The sequence below is a fragment of the Gorilla gorilla genome, chromosome 12 (genome assembly GCF_029281585.2).
Source record: "Gorilla gorilla gorilla isolate KB3781 chromosome 12, NHGRI_mGorGor1-v2.1_pri, whole genome shotgun sequence".
Classification (NCBI taxonomy): Eukaryota; Metazoa; Chordata; class Mammalia; order Primates; family Hominidae; genus Gorilla; species Gorilla gorilla.
In genome coordinates this window covers 52,103,116-52,127,142 of record NC_073236.2, presented here as the reverse complement: position 1 = coordinate 52,127,142, position 24,027 = coordinate 52,103,116, and the positions used below count along the sequence as shown (strand labels likewise).

At 42.3% G+C, this 24,027-nt stretch overlaps 1 protein-coding gene and 1 long non-coding RNA gene across 2 annotated transcripts in view; one reads left to right on the top strand and one right to left on the bottom strand.

Moving 5' to 3' along the window:
• The window catches only part of EIF2AK3 (eukaryotic translation initiation factor 2 alpha kinase 3), a 70,581-nt gene extending 63,481 nt beyond the window's left edge, over positions 1–7,100 (bottom strand). The window contains exon 1 of the mRNA XM_004031375.5: positions 6,485–7,100. Within this exon, the coding sequence (XP_004031423.3) occupies positions 6,485–6,792 (308 nt within the window). The 5' untranslated portion in view covers positions 6,793–7,100. The remainder of the gene's footprint in view (positions 1–6,484) is intronic.
• LOC109025793 (uncharacterized) lies at positions 7,097–11,344 on the top strand. Its single transcript, XR_010129933.1, has 2 exons — positions 7,097–8,249; positions 10,919–11,344. It is a non-coding gene; the product is annotated as an uncharacterized lncRNA (long non-coding RNA).
• Positions 11,345–24,027: the final 12,683 nt, after the last annotated feature.

Below are 24,027 nucleotides of genomic sequence, written 5' to 3'. Positions count from 1 at the left end.
AAAGGAACTTGACTTTTTAATGTACCTTCTATTAAATATTTAATTTCCATTAGGTTATTTTAAAATACTGGCAGTCTCATGGATCCCCATTTTTATCTTTGCAGATCTGTAGGGGTCCTGGAGCCCTGGCTTAGGAACCACTGCTCTGTGCTCACTGTACAAACTCCCTGCTCTGTGCCCTTGCTCACACTATTCTGTTGCCTACACTGTCCTTGATATTTTTCTCATTCCGGGACTCAATAACTTGCCACTTCCATTCTTTTCACTCTCACACTACTTTTATGTCACTTATTATCCATTCGAGGATAGTTAATTCTTTAACACAATGATCTGTCAGGCTTGGAGCTTCCTATGGAAAAGACATTTATCTACTCTCAGGGCCTAGCAGTACCTGGGCCCCAGTAAAACTAAATAAATGTTTGTTGAATGAATAAACCTTGGTAGGACAAACATATTATCTACACAAAACAATCACCACCAAAAAGGCTGAGAAGATGGGAAAAGATGTGATTTACCTAAGGTTATGCACCAAATACAAAATTTTGAACAGGAGCAGAAATTCAGGTTTTTAACTCATTATTCTGTTAACTGTAAGTTTGCATAAGTGGCAACTACTATATTACTAAAACGTGCAGCTTTTTATTCCTCTCAGAAATCTCATAGATGTCGTTCATCCTGTAATTGCTCTGATTATGTCCTCAATCCAGGAGAAATGACTTTATGCCACAATGAATACGCAATAAAAAAAGAAAAACTGTGCTGACTTAAGTTACCCAGAACACCTGCCTATTTACAGTTAAGTTTATCAAATTCTGATAAGTGTATGCTAAATTTCTTCATAAAATCATTTTAAAGGAACTTTATTTCCTGTGGAAGTTTCCGATGTGAAAGAAGACAAGCAGGTGATAGGAGAACATTGTATGGATTAAATAGTTTCTACATTAACAACTGTTTATTTTAAAATTTCAAATATCCTTTCTGGGGGTTGGGGAGAGGGCGTTATTTCACAAAACTATAAATGTGATTTGGTTGAACCTGTTTTTTTGGCGTAGCTGAGAATCCTTTGCCCAAACTTGTGCTCTCACTAAAGGAGGCATATGTTCTTGTTTAGAAACAAAGTAGTACTGATTAGACTATACTTCCTGGTCCTCACCTACTAAGTAAATCTTCAAGTCAAACCTCCTTTACTTAAACATATGACAAGACTAGCCATGCCCCAAATCATAACAAATATATCAAAAATTACCAACTATACTTTATAACTTTGGCATATCAGCTAGACCTTAAAGACATACAACCTAAGTTTTCAGTGGTACAGGTTTAACATAAGCGTAACAGATATCCTTTTCCTGTTACATTAAAACATTTTTGAAAGTACCTTTTCTACTTTATTCTATAATTTTTTTTTTTTTTTTTTTTTTTTGAGGCAGAGTCTCACTCTGTCACCCAGGCTGGAGTGCAGTGGCATGATCTTGGTTCACAGCAAACTCTGCATCCCGGGTTCAATTGATTATCCTGCCTCAGCCTCCTGAGTAGCTGGGACTACAGGCGTGTGCCACCATGCCTGGCTAATTTTTGTATTTTTAGTAGAGACAGGGTTTCACAATGTTGGCCAGGCTGGTCTCGAACTCCTGACCTCAGGTGATCCGCCTGCCTTGGCCTCCCAAAGTGCTGTGATTACAGGCGTGAGCCACCACGCCCGGCCCTATGAAAGACTTTTAATCAAAATGGTCATTTACAAATAGAATGGAATTAAACACACACACAAATTTATCTCCTCCCCTCACATTTAGCTCTGCAACTTACAAGTTTTCTCCTTTGTATTTTAAAACAATTTGTAATAAAAATGTATAAGAAGTTCCCCTCTTACAAAAAAAGGAGAAAAGCAAATGGAGTTATCAGGCAATGTTTAGGGAGTAAAGAGACACGCTGAAGCTACAGCTCACAGCAACTGATAAAGACAGGTCCTCTCTGCAATCTGGAAGATGCCTATGAATGCAGGGACCTGAGATCAGATAAAAAGCAATCTCCCATCCCTGTCCACATAGTCTAAGCACAGTCCTGGCATCAATTAAGCTAAAGACAATTGCAGACACAAAGGATAGTTCATTACTTGCCTGAAGTATATTTATTTTGGCTTATTACTTGCTTTGAAAGTTCTGTGTAAATTCTTCTTTAAAGGTGACTGTTAGTTAACTTTAAAAGTCTGGAGTTGGGTGAGTGAATAGGAATAGGACTATATGACTGAGCTTCCTTTCAACATGGTATTCTGATATGCTACTATTCAAGGGTCCTAGTAGTTAAAAAAACAAACAAAAAAAGATTATAAATCTGAAAGTCTGAGGAAGACTAGATTTCTGTACCTTTGTTTCACATCAGATCACTTTGTAAAAGGACAGAGAAAAAAAGAGAAATTATATCATCTTATATTTGCAAATATTTTCATGTTATCTCATTTAATAAAAAAATCAGTTTGCAGATGCACATATTGAAGAAGCACCAGAGATTAATGTCAAATTTAGAAATACTTTTGTTAGAGAGGAATTAGAGCCAGAGGAAAAAGGAACATGTACTTTGCAAATTAGTGATAGTTAAGATAAAACTAGTTCTTTAGAACTTCTGAGATTGTCAGAATGACTTCCCAACCCATCCCAAGAACCCCAAGTAACACTTTGCAATTTGCTATTTGTGTTGAAGTCAGAAGACTGGTAATTCACAAAATTACATAAACATATGTAAAATCTAACAGTGAGGTGATGAGACTTTCTTCCCAACTTTCTGCAATGACCATCCCACTTAAATATCAACTAATGTAATGTTTAGCAGAAGAACATGGACAACGAGATTGGTACCAGAAAAACAAGTTTATTTTAGCTAACTTTTAAAGAAAATAAATAGCTTATTCACTCATTCACATGCTTGATATGCACAGTAAGCACTTAGAATGAAACTTGAAAATTCCACCAAGAGAAAAGTATCAATGAACCGGTGAATCTCGGATTGCTTCTTGAGTATCAAAAGACAACATGCAAAAATAAAGATAATTCCACACCTCCTCCTTTTTAAAAGTTTTGCCAGTACTGCAGTTCTTCACAGCTGTTCATAGTAAACGCTTGGTTAATTCAAATCTGTTCCCCTAATACTCCTTGAAACAAACAGAATTACCGGTCTATTATTACTGAACTAATTAATATTCTCTGGGTTTTTATCTTTTTTTAAGAGCATTTAGAAAAAACTTTTATAAACTGCGTATTTATCTCCTGTTGACTATCAACTTATTCAAGGTTTCTCAAACATTCCACACTATCTTAAGTCCACACTACAAGGCAGACCCCAAAACTGGGCTCTATCTCTTCCTAGGCAATTCTGTTTGGTGATCATGTATGCTCTTCAAGCCAAAATTCCTGTTTTCACTGCAATTTATGAGAAAGAAATGATCCTCCTGTTTGCTAAGTGGATCTTCTCTAACTACCTTCACCTCATCACCTGTTCCTTTCATTTTCCTTTTCTTTTTTTTTTGAGACAGAGTTTCGCTCTTGTTGCCCAGGCTGGAGTGCAGTGTCACGATCTCAGCTCACTGCAACCTCCGCCTCCCAGGTTCAAGTGATTCTCCTGCCTCAGCCTCCCGAGTAGCTTGGATTACAGGCACCCGCCACCATGCCTGGCTAATTTTTTGTATTTTTAGTAGAGATGGGGTTTCATCATGTTGGCCAGGCCGGTCTCAAACTCCTGACCTCAGGTGATCCACCCGCCTTGGCCTCTCAAAGTGCTGGGATAACAGGCTGAGCCAATGCGCCCAGCCCCTTTCATTTTCATTCTGTCTACACAGGCTCCCTCTTTTCAGTACATAAGTAAGTTCGGAGGTTCCTTCTCCTAAAAATTACCTCATCAGTGAGGAAAGGAGGGATTGGGGCAGAAGGGCCTGAATCTTTAACCTCTTGCAATTTGAGTATTGTCTCTGCTGCTTCATTTAAACTCTTTAAGTGTGCTCATCGCCAAATCTCTTTCTTCCCAGTCCTCCTCCTGTACCTCCAACCTAGCCAGCTGTATTTCTGTCTCCTTTGCTGGCTCATCTTCCTCCCTAAAATAAAAGGCATTTCCTGAGGTTTTCTCATGAGCTTTCCCTTTCCCACAGCTTCACCTATTCATATTTACGCTGCCTTCTCACTGGCTCTAGTCACTCATTTCCACCCGCCTACCTAATGTCTCCCTCTGGATGTCCTGCCTGCACCTCCGAGTCACATGTCCAACACCAAACCCCTTACCTTTTCTTCCCTGCTCCCTTAAACCTCTTTTGTCAACTTCTGGCCACGCAGTCTCAATCTCTGGACAAGGGTACCAAGAAAGGAAGAATGCATTCACTTGCCAGGAACCTAGATTTTGCATCAAATATCTCAACTCTGTCCCCTCTGTCCTATACCACTTTACACTAAACCTCTCATCTGAACTGCTATAACACTCTCCTTTTGGTATTCTTAACTCAAGTTTTCAGTACACACTATTGCTAGAGAAACATTCCTTAGGTGTAATTTTGATCAAGCCTGGCACTCAGGATACTCTACCCAACATTTCTCAAACTTTAACGTGCATGTGAATCACATGGTGATCTTGTTAAAATGCAGATACTCTCATTCAGGGAGTGTGGGGTGGTGCCCCACTCCGGAGTTTTAACATACTCCCAAGTGACAATGATGCTATTAGCATCAGACTATATGCATACACAGTCGGCTCTAACCTATTTTTTCTATCCTCATCTACTTCTCCCTGCCTAGCATACATATGTGCATGTCTATATCGCTTACATACACACACACACACACACACACACACACACACACACAGACATACACAGAGACAAAATGTTTTCCAAACATAATCTCCGGCCTCTGTGCCTCTTGCTGTTTCCTCAAGTCCAGTGACTTTCCATTACAATTTTACCCATTTTTCAGGAACCAACTCATTCTGCCACAACCTTCTCTTATCTTCTTACCTACCCTCACTCCCATACCTCACCTAGTAGAACACCACAAAAACCTTGGGACATTCCTGACACTGGCACTGTTTCTAGTCTGTAATGTTGTTATAGGTCTTCTCGTTTCATCCGTACTGTTAGACTGCACGCTCTCCTGGAAGGCAGGAACTACCTGCCTAACCTCTGCCACCCAGGGCATCCTTGGGCTCTTGTTAACCAGTAAGTACCTGTTGAAGTGGATTTGAATTCTAAGAAAAAGAAAACGTCTCAACTCTACTTCATGTAATTCATTTTGAGCAGGAGCTTCAGAAATTTCTTTATGATAAACAAAAACACTCTTCCAGGAAAACTGACTCATTAGCAAACCTAAGAAAACTTTGTTTTATATATATATATTTACAAATGTTTATATATTCAAATGGTGCCTAGAGACTTTTAGTACTTATCCTATTTATAGTAGTCTCCAGATATATAGATCAAAGTTCTAATATTAATTTAAAATTAAATCTAGCTTGTTACGATCTAGTAATGACTATAAGTCTAAAATATGTTCCAATCCAGAGCCCAGCCTTCCCTAGTTTAATTTACTTAATGCTCCCTTTAACACTCCATTTATAAAATGGGACATCACTTTCTCCACGGGTGTGATAAGATTGGCTGTCCCCAAAATTTACTGTTAACATGCCTTACATTGTGTCTAGACTTTGAAAAGTGCTTTAAAACAATCACCTTGAAGTAACATTTTTTGAATGCTGAGAAACTCAAAGAAAACCCTATATTAAATGTTTATACAGTAAACCCCTTATTCAAGAACCTAACCATGGCTCTTAGGTTCAAGAACCAATATTCAAGAATCTGACTATAGCTCTTAAACTTTAGCGTGCAAGAATTATCCGGCGCGCTTCTTAAACACGCAGATGCCAGGCTCTTACCCAGGGAATGTCTGATTCAGTAAAACTGGGGTAGGGCCTAGAAAACTGTAGATTTCACCAGCATCCCCAGGTGATTCGGATGCAGGTGTTCCGCAGATCTCAATTAGACACTGATCTCAATCCTTGTCCGGGGGCACTACAGAGTTGTGTTTGAAAGAAAATGTAGACGTCTTTTGCTAAAGTCCTTTCTCAAAACAGCTGTCACGCCAGCACAGACAGGAGGTGATGTGCGCAAGGAAAAAGAGGGAAAGGTTCCTTGGAAGAGAATCAATGCCCGAAAACAATGAAAGAGGGGAAGTGGCGTTTCTTTGCAACCCTGGAATTCCATTCTCCCGCACCTGCGAGGATGCTGCTCTGACCCGTCGGCCAGCACCAGGCCCTCGGGAGCCGAGCCCAGGCAGGTCGCTGGCCGGGGGATGGGAGGGCGTCGTGGCCCCGCGCTCGTCCCCAGGTCGCCAGCTGCCCTCCGCAGCCGAGGGAAGACGCCCGCCCGGGTCCCGGATCTCCGCCCCCCTACACCGCATCCTTCGCGGCTCGCGCGCGTAAACAAGTTGCCTCCCCCGGGTCGGCAGCCCCTCACCTGCCGCGCGGTCGCAACTCTGTCTCATCGTCTGGTTCCGGACCCCGAGGCTCCTGCTCTCCCGCGGCTGCCGGCAGCGCCTCAGCGTCCTCCACAGTCACCTCGGCCGCAGCCACGGTGCCCGCCGCCGGTACTCGCGTCGCTGAGGTGGGAGCAGCGGCCGCCCCGAGGCCGAACGCCGCCTCCGCCGTCGGCGCTGGGAGGCCATGGGCGCGCCCCGCGGCCACCGTCCTTGCCGCGAGCCCCAGCAGCAGCTGCAGCAGCAGCAGCGCCCGTACCAGCAGCCCCGGGCTGATGGCGCGCTCCATCAGCGTCCCGCCCCGCGCGCAGGCATGGAGGCGCAGCCACTGACGCCTGCCTCTCCCGCCGCTTGGAGCTCCTAAGAAGGCAAGGACGTGCTAGGGACCCTGCTGCCGCCCCGACGGCCTGGACAGCCAGCCGTGTTCCCCTGGCCACGTCTCAGCCCGGCCTCTGCCGCTGCCACCTGAGTGACAGCCTATCTCGGACATCGCCCATTGAGCAAACTTTCCGCGCGTTTGCTCTCTCATTGGCTGCGGCCGCTGCCACTCCAAGTTCCCAGGCTGGCCTTGTTGGGGAAGGTGGACTTTCCCTGGTGGTCAACATCGCACCTACCAATCAAATCGTAATTTCGTCGTTCGAGGCCCGTCCCTCTTCCGGACGCAATTACCAATGAGAAATGCCCTTCCCCGACGTCTTTTTACCTGATTGGTGCGCTCATCAGTTCCCGGAATACCTTTTCTACAACAGATTGGCCATCGCGGTGGTTGGCCTCGCCCCACAAAGCGAGGCGCTGGAGAAGACTTGAAGATCATTGGTGGAAGTGGATGTCCCTCAAAGGTCTGCGCTAACTGCCTCTTGATTGGTTGGAAGCGGCACTTACTACGTGGCGGATTCTGACTGTGAAGAGGACGGTCCCAAGTGAAGAGTGGGAGGCAAGTCCCTTGTGACCGGGAGGAGGTCGACCTTAAAGGAGCTGGCATTGTAGCTCTTCTAAAGCCTAGTCTACTTAGGAAGGCAAAAGCGAAGCAGCAAGAAGTGGCCACAGAAGCCGTGTGGTCCCTAGAAGTAGAAGGGTAAGGAGGGTGCAGGAGATGGTCCTACTTGTGGCCGCAACGGGGCTCAGAAGTCCGCTTGTTAGAGATGGCAGTGACCTGTGACAATCCAGTCTGCCCGACACGCCTCCCGCCTCCTTACGAACGGGAAGGAGCCCCGGCCCAGTGTACTGACGTAGTTAGCCTAAGATCACGTAGCTGGTTGGTCACAGAATCATGACTTTAATTCATGTCTTCTGACTCTGACCTGGCACACTTTGTATCTCACCAAAGACAGTGATGAAACTGCAAAAGGGCAGAGTGGAGAAGACTGGAATGTTCAGCCAAGGCATTTGAACTTTTAATGCTGCAAGTCAAGACTTCCTGAAGATTTTTGAGCAGATGAGTGAAGTGATAAGAAAATGCATCGTCAGCAGTGACAGCATCAACGATGAGGAGACTGGCCGGGAGGCTATTACCCGCATCAAAACCAGTGAACATTTTAAAAAAATTTTTTTTAGAGAGAGGGTCCTGCTCTTTTGCCCAGGCTGGAGTGCAGTGGCTTGACCATAGTTCACTATAACCTTGAATTCCTGCGTTCAAGCGATCTTCCTTCCTCAGCTTCCGGAGTAGCTGGGACTACAGATGCGTGCCACCATGCCAGGCCAATTTTTAATTTTGTTTTGTAAAGATGGGGTTTCTGTGTTGCCTAGGTTGGTCTCAAATTCCTGGCCTCAAGCCATCCTCCCGCCTCAGCCTCCCAAAGTGCTGCAATTTACGGGCATTAGCCACCGCACCTGGTCCAAAACCGGTGAAGATTTGTTAAGGTGTTGGCAATATGGGTATACCTAGATTATCCTTCATCTGCTAAAAACATGCTCTAATCTCTCCCCAGCCCCAAACAAACAAGAAACCTCTCTTCCCCTTCCAGCTCCTACCACGAGTCTTTGCTCCTCTGTATGGCAAAACTCAAGTGTTCAAAATTCCTTATCTTCAATTCCTCTTCTCCCATTCCCAAGTACACTACAGTCAGGCATTCACACCACCAAAACTGCTCTCGCTGAGGCCACCAGTGCTGTATTCAAAGGATAATCTTTGTTTTATCAGCTGTATTTGATCCAGCAACTCAAGTTTTTCCTGTCTAGAACACCTTTCACCGGTCTTCTTGCTTCTCCATAGTGCTGGTCGTAACCCTCAAAAGGTCCCCCAGTTCACTCAGGATAAAAGTCAAGTCCTTAAAATAGACTACAGGGTGCTACAGCATCTGGTTCCTATGGCTTTTCTGATCTCATTTCATACTGTCTTTGCTCACTCCATTGGGCCAATCAAGACCCACCTTGGGGGTTTTCCTTTGTTGTTTTGCCTGCCTAGGAAACTTCCCAGGTATATGAGTTTGCTAGAGTTGCCCTAACAAATACCACAGACCAGGTGGCCTGAACAAAACTAGTTTATTTTCTCGAAGTTCTGGAGGCTAGAAGTCCAAGATCAAGGTGGGATTCTGAGGCCTCTCTCCTTGGCTTGCCGATGGCAGCCCTCTTACTTCCTCTTCCCTCTGGTGTCTCTTCCTGTTCTAACACCAGTCAGATTGGAGTGTGGGGCTACCTTTAACAGCCTCATTTTAACTTAATCACTGCTTTAAAGATCTTATCTCCAAATACAGTATAGTTATATTCTGAAGCACTAAAGGTTGGGACTTCAACATGTAAATTTTGGAGGGACACAATTTAGCACATAATACCCAGGTACCCACAAGATGTGTTCCCTCACTTTATTTGAGGCTTTGCTAATCCCAGTGAAGTCCCTCTTCACTACCTTATTTAAAATTAAAACCTCCATCACCTTCCTTCCTTTATTTCTCTCCTGCTTTATTTCTGCTTAGCCGATACATACATTACAAATATGTAAATACTGTAATTTACATATTTATTTTGTTTATTGTCTGCTCTGTTTCCTTCCACTTGCTTGTAAATTCTGTGAAGATTTGCTCATTGATGTATTCGAAGACATAAAACAGTGCAAAGTGTTTAGCAAGCATTTAATAAATGTTTGTTGAATGAATGAATGAATGAATGAATGAATACCTGAGGACAGAAGGAAAGAGACAACTGGAAAGGAAGAGACTGCAGTTGCTGTAGACAGAGGGGGTTGATTATGAGAGCAAGATTCCAGAGTATCTGGAGGAAAAGGGGCAGCTCTGCCTTCCATGTTGAAAGTAGAGTGTAGGAGGTATTCCTAGAGAGTAAGTTATTTTGAAAAGTAGAGAAAATAGATGAGCGAACTCAAACCAATTGACCATTATCTACTCAACAAAATAGCAGATAAAATCGCCCACCTAAAAGGGATTATACTAGTTGGTATGAGGAAGGTGTCAGAAAATTAACATAAGATGAAAAATGATTGTTAACTACCTGTTTGAAATTAGTGTATATATTTTAGTGGGCCTGGTCTTCATGGTTTTGTAATTTTTTCAAAAAATGATCATGGCATGAACAAGGCTATTAATCTGAACTAATGAATTAGGAGTCTACTTGCCACCTGTAAATACTGTGGAAGTTTTATTTATTCATTTAACATTCAGGGATTCCACATGACCACCTGCAAATAATGAGAATAAAGATATGAACAAAATAGATGTGGTTCCCGCCCTTCTGAAGGTTAACACCTATCTAGTTAGGGAGACAGACATTAACAATCACACATATATTATTAAAACTGAGATAAGTGCTATGATGAAAAAGGCACGGGCAGAAGAGCACAGTGGTGGAAAATGCCAGTAAGGAGAGTCAAGCTTTATACTTGGGAACAAAACACAAATTTTCCATTTTGGAAAAAAAAGCCTGAGTCGAAGTGTGCTGACTGGGAAAATAAATTAAGGAGAGAAAAGAGAGTCTACCTGCTTTAGGACAGCATGGAGCTTCACAGTGACTTTGTGGGAACTCTGGAACCTGGGTGCCTCAGGGAAATGTAAGAAAGTGGGGACCGGGCATGAGAGCTGGCCCGTGAGGCTGGGCCAGGAAAAGAAGCTGGTGCTCAGGTACCCTGAGCCAGGGTTGCCCAAAACAACCAAGATTCTACAACTGAGTGTGGCCCAAAAAATCAGCAAAATAGGTCTGAGATTTAGAAACAGTAAGTTCAATCCCTTAACAGAGAGAGACTGCATCTGTTGAAATGATATTTGATTGTGAATAACAAAAACCTTGCCATATAGTGGGTGAAGCAAGAAGTGGGTTTGTTTTTTTTACTGACACCACAGCTCTACAGTGATGTTTTATTTAAACTTATGCTCCTTCTGTTTCTCCATGCTTCATGGGTGACTTTGTTCCTTTTGCCTGTCGTCTCACTGTTTTGGGATGGCAACTCCAGTATCATTTCTTTATTATAGGTAGGACAAAGAGGAATGACAAAAGGCATGTAACCACCTGAATTTGCCCCTATCAAAGAGCTCTCCAGGAAGCACCACCAAGGAATTTTCACTGACATTTCCCAGGCCAGACCATGCTGCTGCTAAGCAAAATGAGGATTCTGCTAGTGAGGATGAAAGGAAGAATGTGTAATCAGTTTTCCTGAAGTATAATACATGTACAATAAACTGAACCTATTGGAAATATACATTTGGATGAGTTTTGACAGATGTATATACCACAGTCAAGATACAGAACATTCCCATCACTCCAAGAGATTCCTTGTGTCCCTTTGTGGTCAATCCCTCCTACCCGAGGCCCCTAGGTAACCGCTGATCTGTTTTCCATCACAATAGATTAGTCTGCATATTCTAGCATCTTTAATAAATGCAGTCATACAGTATGTACTTTTGTGTCTTACTTTTTTCACTCCATATGTTTTTAAATTTATTCACGTTGTTGAATGTAGCAATACTTAGTTCCTTTTTACTGCTGAGTAGTATTCTGCTTTATATGTTCCACGTTTCTTTATCCATTCACTTGTTGGAGTACATTTGGTATATTTTCAATTTTTGGCCATTACACATAAAGCTACTATGAGAACATTTATGTATGTACAGGTCTTTTTGTAGATGTAGGTTTTTATTTCTCTTGGGTAAATACCTAGATGTGGAATAACTCGCTCATATAGTAGATGGATGTTTAACTTTATAAGAATCTGCCAAGCATTTTCACAAAGTGATGTACCATTTTATACCCCCACCAGTGGTGCACGAGAGTTCAAGTTGTTCTATATCCTCACCAACATTTGGTAATTGTCTTTTTAATTCTAACTATTCTAGTAAGTATGTGATGCCATTTCATTGTAGCTTTGGTTTGCATATCCCTGACGACTAATGATTTTGAACATCTTTTAATGTGCTTGTTGGACATTATATATCATCTTTTGTAAAATGTCTATTAAAAGTGTTTATAAAGAGAGGAATGTTTATGGGTAGGCACTCTTGAAGAGTTTGCCACACAGTGAAATTTGTTGTGTTGTACCAGTTAGCTATTGGCATAACAATGCTGTGTAAGCAACCATCCCAAAATTCAGTGGCTTAAAACAGCAAAAATGTATACTCTGACACCCTTCACCTGGAGTTGCCTGATCTAGCTAGAGCACGATTTTCTTATGGCAATGGAAGAAACACAATTAAGATGGGTGGAAACTTACATGGCCTCTTAAAACTAGTATCAGAACTGGAGCACTTATTATTGGAGCAGGATGGACTAAAGCAAGGCATATGACTAGGCCTGACATCAAAGAGGCAGGACAACATGCCCTGCCTCTAGTGAAAGAAACTGCAAAGTCATGTGACAGAGGGCATGGAACTAAAATGTAACTGTAGCAAGGAATTAGCTCATCAGTGTTTCTTAAAGTGTGGCCCTGGACTGACTTCATCAGAAGTTCAAGGAATGGGGTCCAGGAATCTGCAGATTTTCCTTTTTTTTTTTTTTTTGAGATGGAGTTTCGCTCTTGTTGCCCCAGCTGGAGTGCAATGGTGCAATCTTGGCTCACTGCAACTTCCATCTCCCGGGTTCAAGCTATTCCCCTGCCTCAGCCTCCTGAGTAGCTGGGATTACAGGAAGGCGCCATCATACCCGGCTAATTTTGTATTTTTAGTAGAGACAGTTTCTCCATGTTGGTCAGGCTGGTCTCGAACTCCCAACCTTAGGTGATCCACCCACCTCAGCCTCCCAGAGTGCCGGGATTACAGGCGTGAGCCACTGTGCCCGGCCTAAATCTGCAGTTTTAACAAACACCCTAGGAGACTCTACCACAAGTACTATACGAGTAATCAGTTATATCTGTTCCTGAACCTAGCATGAACAATTGCTCCACAATTGCTCATGCTAGGTTCAGGAACAGATATAACTGATTGTACATAATGAGATACTACTCCATATATATTAGAATAGCTATTTTTAAAAATACAATATCAAGTGCTGGCAAGAATATATGAGCAATTCCTCATACATTGCTGGTCTGAAGGTAAAATGGTACAACTATCTTGGAAACAGCTTGGCAATTTCTATTACAGTTAAACATACACTTACCATATGACATGGTTTGGCTCTGTGTCCCCACCCAAATCTCATTTCAAATTGTAATCCCCACATATTGAGAGAAGGACCTGTTGGGAGGCGATTAAATCATGGGGGTGATCCCCCCATGCTGTTCTTGTGATAGTGATCACAAGAGCTGATGATTTTAAAGTGTGGCACTTCCTTGTGCTTTCTCTCTCCTGCCACCTTGTGAAGAAGGTGTTTGCTTCTCATTTGACTTCCACCATGAATGTAAGTCTCCCGAGGCCTCCCCAGCAATGTGGGACTGTGAGTCAATTAAACCTCTTTCCTTTATCAATTACCTATCTCAGGTAGTATTTTTTTATTTTTATTTTTTTGAGACAGAGTCTCGCCTTATCTCCCAGGCTGGAGTTGCAGTGGCATGATCTCGGCTAACTGCAACCTCCACCTCCCAGGTTCAAGTGATTCTCTTGCCTCAGCCTCCCAAGTAGCTGGGATTATAGATGTGTGCCACCACACTCAGCTAATTTTTGTATTTGTAGTAGAGATGGGGTTTCGCCATGTTGGCCAGGCTGGTGTTGAACTCCTGACCTCAAGTGATGCACCCGCCTTGGCCTCCCAAAGTGCTGGGATTACAGATGTGAGCCACTGTGCCCTGCCCTCAGGTAGTATCTTTGCAGGAGTGTGAAAACGGACTAATACACCATATGACTCAACAATCCCACTCCTAAGTTTTTACCTAAGAGATAAAAACGTGTATTTGTAAAAAGGCCTGTAGGCAAATGTTTATAGAAGCTTTTTTACATAATTGCTCCAAACTGGAAATATCATAATGTCTATCCACTAGTTAATGGGTAAACAAATTATAGTGCATTCATATGCTGGAATACTACTCAGCAGTAAAAAGGGACAACCTACTGATGATATGAATGACAAGGGTGCATTTCAAAAGTGTTGAACCAAGTAAAAGAAGCCAGATACAGAATATTATATACTTTATGATTCCATGTATTGACATCTGCAAAAGATAAAACCATAGTTACAAAGGAGATGAGATTGACTAACGAAGGACACAAGGAACCTTTCTTGGGTGATGGAAAGATCCCAAATCTTATTGGTGGTGGTGGTGATGTCAGTATATAAGTTTGTCAAACTCATAGAAGTGTATACCTAAGAAGGGTGAATTTTACTGTATATAAATCATATATTAATAGACCTGACTTAAACAAAAAGCAATACAGACTTTTTCTCCTCCACTTTGCCCCAAAAAAGGCAGAAGGATGTGAAAACAGATTTTGTTTGTTTAAAAACTGAAATTTCAAAGATTTTAACCAATGAAGTGACAAGACAAACACAAAAAATTAAATGTAGCTTGCTTTGATGTGACATATGACACATCAATAAGGAGTTTTGGGGTGCACTTTAAGCACTAGAAGTTGTTTGAATAACAAGGATGGAAAGAGGAATTCAGGAGGTTCTGCTTAAAAAATGCAGGGCACATAGCAACAAGCCTGGTCTTCTGGTGGCTATTTCAACATTTAAAAGGACAATTATAGTTGGATCATGTGTAAAATGGGCCTGAAATATCCAAATTCCTACATGAAAGACAAGGGGTTGTTGTAACCATAGCAAGGAAGCAGCTTATTGATGTTTCTTAAAGTGTGGCCCTGGACTGACTTAATCAAAAAGTTCAGGGAATGGGGTCCAGGAATCTGCAGTTTTAACAAACACTCTAGGAGACTCTTACGTATACTAAAAGTGGAGGAACATGGCACTTTGGACTTAATATGTTTGATAAATTGTGGATTTTGTGAAATTCATAATTTTTCTATATGCCTATAATTTATTTACATGTGCATAGTTTATATCAGTAATTCTTTACATTGAAGTGCTACTTGAGAGTCCATTATCACTCCCAGCAATCCCCCACCAATTCAGAGGCCTTTAATTTCTCCTTTACGATGTACTAGAAAATTCTTCCTGGCCATAGCAAACTCATCTCAGATGTTTGCAACTTGACTGTGGGTCATGGCCACTTCACTGTAGTCACTGCACAGAACTCCTAGACACAGCCCCTAAGTAGGAGGCTGCTCTTCACCCACAGCTTCCAACCAAACTTTATTCTCTATACCCACCACACAAGACTGCATGTGCAGATCAAACTTTGCTGAAAGGATGGGCTAATTAAAGCAGGAACTCCCAAAATTAATGCTGCCCTCGGGGGTCCCCTCGCATGCATGCTTCTATTCCTAACCCGGCTTTCTGTCCTCTATTCTTCTGTCTTGGATACATTTACTTTCACTTCTTTTCACCTTCTTACCCACAGAAATTGGTCTCAGCCCAGGACTCACTGCCTCCCCCATTGTATTTGTCAGCTATTGTCACAATAATTCTTTATAACAAACTACCCTAAAACTTTAACAATAGTTTGTAATACTATTTGTTTAACAATAGTAATGTATTCATCTTCATAAGTCTGCATGTCATTTGGGGCTTGGCTCCAAACTAAGCTGGACCCAGGTCTACTCCACTGGTCTCTCATCCTCCTTGGAAGAATGGTCTACCTGGAGCATGTTCTTCTTATGGCAATAATAGAAATACAAGAGGGCAAGGCCTGCCACACATACGTATTTCAAGTCTCTGCCTTCCTATGTCTATGAACAGCTCTGTAGCCAAAGTATGTCACATGGCCAAGTTCAAAGTGCAGGGATTGGAAAGCACACTCCACATACCATGAGGTCACAGCTAGAGTGTGGATGTGTATGCTACCACCGGGGAGAGAAGCATTGTGACCATACATTCAGTCAGCCATACCCGTCATGAGTATTTCTTTCCTGTCTGAGTAACTAAGTCTAGAGAAATGCCTTGGTGCTTCACAAGGACAGTAATTGATAATTATAAACCCTTGAATTTATATAGTCTGGTCCAGTCCTGGGCCAATATGGATGATCCATTCTGTTCCTTTTGGTGAGTGCTCCAAAAGGGGGATTTGCAAGCATGTATGCATAAATGCAGAAACAAATGCTAACACATGTGCCTGTGCACACTTATATACATGAGCATGTGTACATGTGAACTCTTAAGTACAAACAAGAGGATTTTCCTAACTGCTTTATAAATTGCAAAGAATTCTATTTCATAATGATTTCAGGACTTCACATTGTACTGAGAAATATCAGTGCCTTTTCTTCAAACTTGCCTCTTCCTTCTTCATAACCAAACTCCAGAAGCCAGATCTCTGGACCTCTAAATAGCAAATTCTCTTAAATGCACAAAGCCCCTTGCAAAGCTTTGAAAATGCCGCTGTAAAATTCTTACCCAAAGTCTTCATTACTTTCATTTTCTGTCTAGGGGGAAGAGAGGGAGTAATTTTATTTTTCCAGTTGTTGTAATTCTTCGAATTCAGGAAGAAATAGAGGCAATGTAGAGCATAGCACTGACCCTGGAACTGCCAAGTAACTTGCCGTGTGCTCTGAAAGAATCTGCTTCTCCTCTCTAAGTCTCACAGTGTTTTAGGTGGCATCTTGGACCAGGCACTGCCTTGGTTACTTATACCAGGGACTCTCAGCAGCCATTTGTACTGGGTGGACTCTGAAGTCAGTTTCTTCCAGTGTTCTCAGTGGGCACTTACACCAAGGGCTGTCTTTAGTCACTTCATTTCCATTTTCTATAATGTTCTGCCTCTTTTCTCTGTAGAGAATGTTTACACAATTTTATAATCAGAACAATCTAAACAACCAGGTGGCAATAGTAAGCACAAATGTGAAGTATCACTTTGTATCACTAACAATAGATAAAATTATTTCACATGGTGGACATCAGCATATTCCTAATGGTCAGCAAGTATAGAATAAGATTTCAAATTTCTTATGTTTTTATTTGGATGATTTTTTAAAAATATAATGTAATTATAGGATAGTCTGGCTAAACCCTTTTGGCATTTCAGGGCCAAAACTTGCATTTGTGTCTATCAAACCAGCACCAAGTAATGCTATCTTAATTGTTACAGGCAACTGAGAAAAAGTAAGATGCATATTTTATATAAATGATTCATTGCTACCAAATAAATGCCAAATGACTGGTATCCTCTAAAAGCAAGTGTTACACAGTGGTTCAAATAAAGAAAAGTCGTGGGAGAATTTAGTCCTCACATAGAATGTAGTTTTGTCAGTGGGCCAGATTGAAAACAACCTGTCTTAGCTGTCACTGTGGTATTTGTTTTCAGAGTAGTGCTGTAGTTTCATTAAATTATCATCTGTTGGGCATCAGCTACCAGTACTGACATGGTTGCTGGTTTTAGACCACATATCTCACTGTTAAGTTAGATTAAAAAAAAATCTTTGAAGGTATCAGAAAGCAACCACAGCATCCAAGACCTGAGGGGCTAAGAATGAGAAAGAAACAAAAAGCAATTAGATCAGGGTAATACTCCCTACCATTTTCTCTCTTGAGACATTTAATGAATTATAAGCAAAAAGCGCAGGGTCTAGGGCCATGCAGGAAGGTGCAGCTTAGAGAGCTTTTAGGAGTCTTATAAGGCCACAGAGACAAAATGTGGAGTTCAGAGCTAGCAAGAAAACCAGCATTAAAAGGTTAAAGATCCCATAGAAGAGAGAATGGCTGAAAAGTGAGACTGATAGTTTTTTTTTTCCCCCATTAAGGCAGTTGCTGGTTCCTAAGTCATTCAAATAAGAGAGATTAAAAAACAAAAAAACAAACAAAAACTACGTAGTGAGAGACAGGTAAGAAGCTAAAAAGTGAAAGTCTCATTGTGCTGAGGGGTCAAAAATTGGAGGTCAGTCCTAGCAAAGAGTTGAAGCTTTGAAAAATGCCTCCACACTTTCAGCTGAGACTTCTGACAGACTGCAGATAGGAGTAAGGGCAAAGCAGAAATAAACTAGCCTCAAAAAACCTAAAACCCAGCCTCAAAGTATCAAATTACCTAATTGGATTAGGGTGATCTGCCCCTACTCTGTCTGCCAGAAGAAAATTAAATTGTCTTTGAAGAAGGAAAACATCACACAGAGCTTCTATAATTTTTCATATACAATGTCTAGCATCTGAGTAAAAATCTCTAGGTAATGTCAATAAATAGAACCAAGTGACAGAAAATAAAAAGTAAAAAACAGAAACAGATTAGACTTACAGAAGATTGAGATATTGGTGTTATCAGACACAGGCTATAAAATAATTGTGGTTATTTTATAATCATCCTTAAAAAAGGATAATCATCCTTAAAAAAGATGACAAAATGGAGAATTTCATCAAAGACCTGCAATCTATTCGAATCTATTAGAAACTTTTAGAACTTAGAGATAAATTAATTGACATACAAATGATTCATAAGCACATAAAAATGCTCAACATCATTAGTCATTGGGGAAATGCAAACCAAAACCACAATGAAACACCACTTCACACCCACCAATATGCCTAAAATAAAAAAGGCAGTAACAAAGTTTGGCCAGGATGTGGAAAATTTAAACCCTCGTACCTTGCTGGGGGTGCAAAATTGTGCTGAAACATTGAAAAACAGTTTGGCAGTTTATCAAAATGTTAAACATAGTTACTATATGACCCAGAAATTCCACTCCTTGGTACATACCCACAAGAATTGAAAACATATATCTACACAAAAACTTGTACAGCAATGTTCATAGCAACATTATTCATAATAGCCAAAAAGTAGAAACAACCAAAATGTCCATCAACTTATAAATGGATAAGCAAAATGTAATACATCTATACATGGGAATACTATTCTGCCATAAAAAGGAATGAAGTACCAACACATGCTGCAACATGATTGAGCCTTGGTAACAAATGCCAAGTGAAAGAAGCCAGTCGTAAAAGGCTACCTATTGTATGATTCCATTTATATGAAATGTCCAGAATAGGCAAATCCATACAGACAGAAGGTAGTGTTTAGTGGTTGCCAGAGTCTGGGAAAGGAGAGAATAGGGGATGACTGCTAATGTACTTGGAGTTTCTTTCGGGGATGATGAAAATGTTCTGAAATTAGATAGTGGTGATGGTTGTATGACTCTAGGACTATACTAAAAAACTACTGAATTATACACTGTAAAAGATTTCATGGTGGATTTAGTTCCCAAAAGCTATTATTTAATTAAAAGAAACAATTAATTAATTAAAATTAAGAATTTAGTACATGGGTTTAACAACTGCTGAGAGAATTAGTGAACTGGAAAACTTCTCAGAAAAAAAAATTCCAATTGAATCACAAAGAAAAAATATAATGGAAAATGTAGGGAAAAAACCTAAAAGATACAGGGAACATTGTGAAAAGGTTTACATATGTGTAATTGGAGTCTTCAGGAAAGAGAGATGGCAGAAGAAGTATTTAAAGAAATACTAACAATTTACAAAAATTGATTTAAAAAAACCACAGATTCAAAAATTTCTTTGAACACCAGGCAATTTAAATACAAAACAAAACCACATGTTGATCCATCTAGCGAAACTGCTGACAAACGAAGATCAAAGAGACACTCTTAAAAGAAGCTCTGGGGAAAAAATACACATTGCCTTCAAAGGAGCAATAGAAGGATTGACAGATGCCTTTCTACTAGACAAAGAAGTGACATTGTAAAGTGCAGAAAAAAATAAACTGACAACTTATAATACTATACTCACTGAAGATGTCTTTCAAAAATGAAAGCAAGAAAAAGACATTAAAAAATAAACCAAAGGAACTTGTTTCCAATCGACTTACAGTAAAATAAATACTAAAGGGAGCTTTTAAAATGGAGGGAAAATGGCCCAAGATGGAAATTTGAAAATAAAGGGGAGGAGAACTGAAGATTATTATGGGAAAGAGTCAATTTATGAGTAAAGTGGGGGAGGGAAGATGGTCCACTAGACACAGCCAGGTAGAACAGCTCCCACCAAGGGACTGAGACAACTGGCATGCTCCTAACAGATCTTCAGAGGGAAGGCACTGAGAGTGGATGGAGGGAAGACACAGAAGCTGGGCTGAAGCGGGAGGAAGCTGGGAATCCTGTATAGGGCCAGGAACACTGGGACTTGTTCCTGGCGCCCAATGGCTCTGGGGAAATGAGTGAGTTGAACTGGCAAGGAGGAACCTGTTCTTGCCATGGGCCTCTGGAACCCTGGCAGGAGAAGATACCTTGACCACCACTGACACTCGAGTTGGCAGGGAGAGCTGCTTAGAGAAGTGGTAGAGGCAGCACACCAGCTGATGTGGAGCCCAGAGGGTTTGATGTGGGAGCGTCTGTAGTGGAGTACAGCTAGGGACGGCCATCCCCCTAGGCTCTCCTTGCTCCCATAGGAGACGTTAGTTCTAGGGGAGCTGTAGAAACTGAACTCTGCAGGGTGGTCTTGCCGATCAGATGGAGCCAGTCCAACTTGAGCATTCCTTGGTATGCTGGCCTCTCCCAGGGCCCCAGCCTGTTCACACCTGCTTGCAGGGCAGTCTAGGGTGCCCTGGGGGGTATCATACCTTCTGCACTTGTGGACCATGCTTGACCAGTGGAGAGCTACGATGGGGTGGCCTGTATGGCCACACACCAGCCCACACGCTCCCTCCCCATACTGTAGCTTCCCGTGGGCCCACCACATCTCCCAACATAGCTTTGTTGGTGCATGACTGCACAGGCAGATTTTGCTTTCCTTGCCCCACCAGCATGGGGGAGTGCAGTCTCTCACCCCCCGCCCCCGCCGTCACCAACCATCATTGCAGATGGAGCCTTGGTGGGCACAAAGCCAGCCAGCCCCACCTCTGTCAGTGCACGACCCTTACGCTAGCATTGCATAGAGAACAGCGGGTCCTCCCCAGCCCTGAGCAACCACTCCTAATTGTGGAGCATAGAGAAGGCACCCAGACCTGCGCCCACCAGCGTCCCACCCCCAGCGAACACCACCTCCAGTGCGACTGCCCACACAGTCACCAGCATAACCACCCCCCTACCCTGCCCTCCTGCCCTAGCTGCATTGCCTCTGCCACTGTGTGAACACCCACAGAGGGGCAGGCAACCTGGCACCTGCTAGCACTCTGACACAGCTGCCACTATGAGGTCAAATCTCACTGTCACCCCACTACGAAACACTTTGGCTGACACCACCTATTGCAGTGTAGTGACCAGTGGTCCAGGGCCACCATGGCCCCTTAGCACAGTGAATTCTTAACCCCAAGGAGTCAGAGAACAAAGCCAGGGCCCAATACAAGTCCTCCAGAGTTAGAGCACACAGTTCAGGAGCTGGGAGCTGAGCACCGACCCTCTAAAATCTTCTGAAAATGAAGCCAGGCCGAGTGTGGTGGCTCATGCCGGTAATCCCAACACTTTGGGAGGCCGAGGCGGGCGGATCACTTGAGGAGAGGAATTCGAAACCAGCCTGGCCCACATGGTGAAACCTGTCTCTACTAAAAAATACAAAAATAAAAACAAAAAAACCCAAAAAACAGTTAGCTGGGCGTGGTGGCGGGGCGCACTTTAATCCCAGCTACTTGGGAGGCTGAGGCAGGAGAACTGCTTGAATCCAGGAGGTGGAGGTTGCAGTGAGCCAAGATCACACCACTGCACTCCAGCCTGGCTGACACAGCAAGACTCCATCTCAAAAACAAAAACAAAAACAAAAACAAAACAAAAACAAAAACGAAGCCAGTCAGCTGAATCCACCTTATACAACAATCAAACCCTCAAGGTCATCAAATAGGATAAAAGAAAAAAAATTTAAAGGTCAGCAAACTCAAAGATTGAAGGTAGATAAGCCCACAAAGAAGAGGAAGAACCAGTGCAAAAACCCTGACAACTCAAAAAGCCAGAGTGCTTTCTTTCCTCCAAACAACCACATTGTCTCTTTAGCAAGGGTTCTGAACCAGGCTGAGATGGCTGAAATGTCAGAATACGGATACGAATGAAGGTCATTGAGCTACAGGAGTATGTTGAAACCCGATACAAGGAAGCTAAAAATCATGATAAAACAATGCAGGAGCTGACAGAGAAAAGAGCCAGTATAGAAAAGAATGTAATCGACCTAATAAAGATGAAAAACTCACTATGAGAATTTCATAATGCAATCACAAGTATTAATAGCAAGAAGAGACCAAGTGGAGGAAGGCATCTCAGAGTTTGATGACTGGCTTTCTGAAATATGACAGATAAGAATGGAGAAAAAAGAATAAAAAGAAATGAACAAAACCTCCAAAAAATATGGGATTATGTAAATAAACTAAATCTGTGACTCATTGGTGTACCTGAAAGAGATAGGGAGAATGGAACCAACTTGGAAAACATATTTCAGAATGTCATCCATGAGAACTTCCCCAACCTTGCTAGAGAGGCCAGCATTCCAATTAAAAAAATCCAGAGAACCCCAGTAAGACACTTCATAAGAAGATCATCCCCAGGACACTTGATCATCAGATTCTCTAAGGTCAAAATGAAAGAAAAAATTTTAAAGGCAGCTAGAGAGAAAGGTCAGGTCACCTACAAAGGGAATCCTATCAGCCTAACAGCAATCCTCTCAGCAAAAACCCTACAAGCCAGAAGGGATTGGAGGCCAATATTACATTCTTGAAGATGAGAAATTCCAACTCAGAATTTCATATCTGGCCCAACTACACTTCATAAGTGAAGGAGAAATAAAATCCTTTTCAGACAAGCAAATGCTGACAGAATTTGTTACCATGAGACTTGCCTGAAGAAAGCACTACATATGGAAAGGAAAGACCATTACTGACCACTACAAAAACACACTGAAGTACACAGACCAGTGACACTATAAAGCAACCACATAAACAAGTCTGCAAAATACCCCACTTACATCATGAGGACAGGATCAAGTTCACACATATCAATACTAACCTTCAATGTAAATGTGCTAAATGCCCCAATTAAAAGACACAGAGGTCAGGTGCAGTGGCTCACCCTATAATCCCAGAACTTTGGGAGGCCAAGGCAGGCAGATCACTTAAGGCCAGGAGTGTGAGACCAGCCTGGCCAACATGGTGAAACCCCGTGTCTACTAAAATTACAAAAATTAGCTGGGTGTGGTGGTGCACACCTGTAATCCCAGCTACTTGGGAGGCTGAGGCATAAGAATTGCTTGAAGCCAGGAGGTGGAGGTAACAGTGAACCATGATCACACCACTGTACTCCAGCCTGGGTGGCAAAGCAAGACTCTGTCTCAGAAAAATAAAAAAAGACACAGAGTGGCAAGGTGGATAAAGAACCAAACCTGGCTGGGCATGGTGGCTCACACCTGTAATCCCAGCAATTTGGGAGGCTGAGGCGGGCAGATCACTTGAGGTCAGGAGTTTGAGACCAGCCTGGCCAACATGGTGAAACCCTGTCTCTACTAAAAATACAAAAGTTGGCTGGGCGTAGTGGCATGCACCTGTAGTCCCAGCTACTCGGGAGGCTGAGGCAGGAGAATGGCTTGAACCCAGGAGGTAGAGGTTGCAGTGAGCTGAGATTGTGCCACTGCACTCCAGCTTGGGCCACAGAGTGAGACTCTGTATCAAAAAAAAAAAAACCCACAAAACTTTGGGAGGCTGAGGCAGATGGATCATGAGGTCAGGAGATCGAGACCATCCTGGCTAACATGGCGAAACCCCGTCTCTACTAAAAATACAAAAAATTAGCCAGGCATGGTGGCGGGTGCCTGTAGTCCCAGCTACTCGGGAGGCTAAGGCAGGAGAATGGCATGAACCCGGGAGGTGGAGCTGGCAGTGAGCCAAGATCATGCCACTGCACTCTAGCCTGGGCGACAGAGAGAGACTCTGTCTCAAAAAAAAAAAAAAAAAAAAAAAGTAAGAAACAAGACCCTTTGAGATGCTGTCTTCAAGAGACCCATCTCACTTGCAGCAACACACATAGGCTTAAAATAAAGGGATGGAGAAAAATTTACCAAGCAAATGGAAAACAGAAAAAAGCAGAGGTTGCAATCCTAGTTTCAGACAAAACATATTTTAAACCAACAAAGACTGAAAAAGACAAAGAAGGGCATTATATAATGGTAAAGTGTTCAATTCAACAAG